At 39.7% G+C, this 3104-nt stretch overlaps 1 protein-coding gene and 1 non-coding gene across 2 annotated transcripts; one reads left to right on the forward strand and one right to left on the reverse strand.

Moving 5' to 3' along the window:
* Positions 1–616: 616 nt before the first annotated feature.
* Positions 617–723, reverse strand: LOC121236253. The gene has a single exon (XR_005934694.1). It is a non-coding gene; the product is annotated as a small nucleolar RNA R71 (small nucleolar RNA).
* Positions 724–1285: 562 nt separating this feature from the next.
* Positions 1286–2131, forward strand: LOC121235406. The gene is made up of 3 exons (XM_041131752.1): positions 1286–1613; positions 1760–1877; positions 1909–2131. The coding sequence occupies exons 1-3, from the start codon at positions 1286–1288 to the stop codon at positions 2129–2131; spliced, it is 669 nt and encodes a 222-aa protein (XP_040987686.1).
* Positions 2132–3104: the final 973 nt, after the last annotated feature.

Genomic DNA, 3104 nt, shown 5'->3' on the forward strand with positions numbered 1-3104 from the left:
GTTATCGATATTGATACCAGCTAGATTTTTACTACTTTGAATTTTATTTTATTTTATACAAAAAAAAAAGATTATTTTGATCTCAGTTTGATCTTATTCTTTTTAGGAATCAGAAATGCATGCACCGATCTAAATCGTTAGAGCATACGCTTTTTTATCCAGAAATTGATAGGACCTTACGTCAATTTAATAAAGAGAAAAAGAAAGAGGTCGCCACCTGTAAAGTTAATATGATCAACTGGGAGCATAAGGCATTAAGAGACTATGCGATGCCCTCTGTCAATGGGGCGACGTCTGGTATAAGGCGACCAGCTATACAAGTCAATAACTTCGAGATTAAGCCGGCGATCATTCAAATGATCCAACAAACCGTCCAGTTTGGGGGGGCTTGTCACAAGACGATCCTAATATCCATATTGCAAATTTCCTAGAAATTTGTGATACTTTTAAACACAACGGAGTGACAGATGATGCAATCCGATTAAGACTTTTTCCTTTTTCACTGAGAGAAAAAGCAAAAGCTTGGTTGAATTCTCTACCGCCCGGCATCATCACCACTTGGGAGGAGTTAGCACAAAGACTTTTAGCAAAGTATTTCCCTCCAGCCAAGATAGCAAAATTAAGGAATGATATTACTACCTTCGCCCAATTTGAGGGTGCATCATTGTATGAGGAGTGGGAGAGATACAAGGACTTATTGTGCAAGTGTCCACATCACGACCTCCCTACAATGCTTCAAGTACAAACATTCTACATTGGTTTGGGACCCACAAATCGATTTATGGTTGATGCAGCAGCTAGAGGAGCATTAATGAGTAAGACTCATGAAGCCGCCTATGGACTTTTGGAAGACTTGGTGTCCAACAATTATCAATGGTCTACAGAGAGAGCAATGCCAAGAAAGACAGCTGGAGTTTTTGAATTTGATTCTATTACCACACTGGCGGTGCAGATGGTAAATCTTTCACAACAACAAGGTAAGCTGAATGTAAATGTTATTCAAACTAATGTTGTTTGTGATCATTGCGCAGGAAATCATTCAAGTGTAGATTGCCACGTGGGGAATTCTTTTGTCCAACCGAGTCAAGAACAAGCCTACTACGTGTCCAATTTTCAATGTCAAAACAATCCTTATTCAAGCACGTTTAATCCTGAATAGAGAAATCACCCTAACTTTTCATGGAGCAATAACCAAGGACCAGTTAGACCACCTCAACAATTTCCACAACAAGAGAAGAAGTTGGCACTTGAAACTATGTCCATGCAGTACATGTAAAAGACTGATATGGTGATCCAAAACAACTCGGCATCTATTTGCAATCTTGAGGCGCAAATTGGTCAACTCTCCAACATGCTTATTGAGAGGACAACAGGGACTTTACCAAGCAACACTATGACCAGTTCGAAGGTGCATGTCAAAGCCATGACATTGCGAAGTGGGCGGACATATGACCAGCCACAAGTAGTAAGTAGCGAGCGAGATGCAGAAGCTGAAAATGTGGAGACCAAGATGAAGGAAACTGAGGGCGAGATGAAAGAAACTGATCGGGAGGCAACCGACCAGCAAGGACTAGAGAGAATAAAGGGGATGCAAAATCCAAGAAATCCAGGGAGTTTACTTCTGAAACTTATTCTCCTTCAATTTATAATCCACCAATTCATTTTCCACAAAGATTAAAGAAAAATAAAATTGATAATCAATTCTCTAAATTTATGAGTATATTTAAGCAATTGCATATTAATATTTTTCTCATTGAAGCCTTAGAGCAAATGCCTAAATGTAAAAACTTTTTTAAGGATATCTTATTAAACAAGCGGAAGTTGGAGGAGCCTGAGATTGTGATGCTGAGCGAGGAGAGCAGTGCAATTTTACAAAGGTATTAATCTAATGTCACTCTCTGTTTTCAGGAAATTGGGTCTTCGAGAAGTAAAGCCAACCATCATCTCTCTACAGTTGGCAGACAGATCTATCAAATACCCGAGAGGACTCATTGAGGACGTACTGGTGAAAGTTGATAAGTTCATCCTCCCTGCTGACTTCATTGTTGATGATATGGAGGAGGACAAAGAGATCCCTTTGATAATGGGCCGACCTTTCCTGGCGACGGGGAGAACTTTAATTGATGTCTAAAAAGGGAAACTCGTTTTGAGGGTTGGCGAGGAGCAAGTCACTTTTGATGTATTTAAATCTATGAAATTCCCTTCTGAGGCACATTCCTGCTTTCAAATAAGCGACCAAGACATGGTCAAGGACGACGAAACTTATGGATTTGAATTTCCAAAACTACCACTTGAGGTATGTCTTACTCACTCTACATCTATTGAAACCAAAGATGAAGAGATTAGGAAGTGTGAGAAATATTTGGAAGCTACACCATTCCTTTCTCCTTCAATAAAATCGAAATTCGAAGAGCTACACTTATTTCAGCAAACGTCACCCAAGCCTGAACTCAAGTCACTTCCATCAAATTTAATGTACACTTTCTTGGGCCAGGACTCTACTTTTCTAATTATTATTAACAGTTCATTGAGTGATGTAGAGGAAGAGAAGTTGTTGAGAGTCTTGCGAGAGCACAAAATGACTTTGGGTTGGACCATCTCGGACATCAAAGGAATTAGTCCTTCATTTCACATGCACAAGATTTTAATGGAGGATAATTTTAAACCGATCGTCCAACCCCAGAGGAGATTGAATCCATCAATGCTAAAAGTGGTGCATAAAGAGGTATTGAAGCTTTTAGATGCCGGGATCATTTATCCAATCTTAGATAGTGCATGGGTAAGTCCAGTGCAAGTCATTCCAAAGAAAGGAGGGATAACCGTGATAAAAAATGACAACAATAAACTCATACCGACAAGGACGGTCACGGGATGGCGAGTATGCATAGACTATCGAAGACTGAATGATGCAACTCAGAAAGACCATTTTCCCTTACCGTTTATTGATCAAATGCTAGAAAGACTTGCCAACCATGCCTACTACTATTTTCTAGATGGATATTCAGGGTACAATCAAACAACCATTGCAGTCCAGGATCAAAAGAAGACCACTTTCACCTGTCCTTACGACACTTTTGCATATAGGCGCATGCCTTTTGGTCTTT

The sequence above is a fragment of the Juglans microcarpa x Juglans regia genome, chromosome 6D (genome assembly GCF_004785595.1).
Source record: "Juglans microcarpa x Juglans regia isolate MS1-56 chromosome 6D, Jm3101_v1.0, whole genome shotgun sequence".
Lineage (NCBI taxonomy): Eukaryota > Viridiplantae > Streptophyta > Magnoliopsida > Fagales > Juglandaceae > Juglans > Juglans microcarpa x Juglans regia.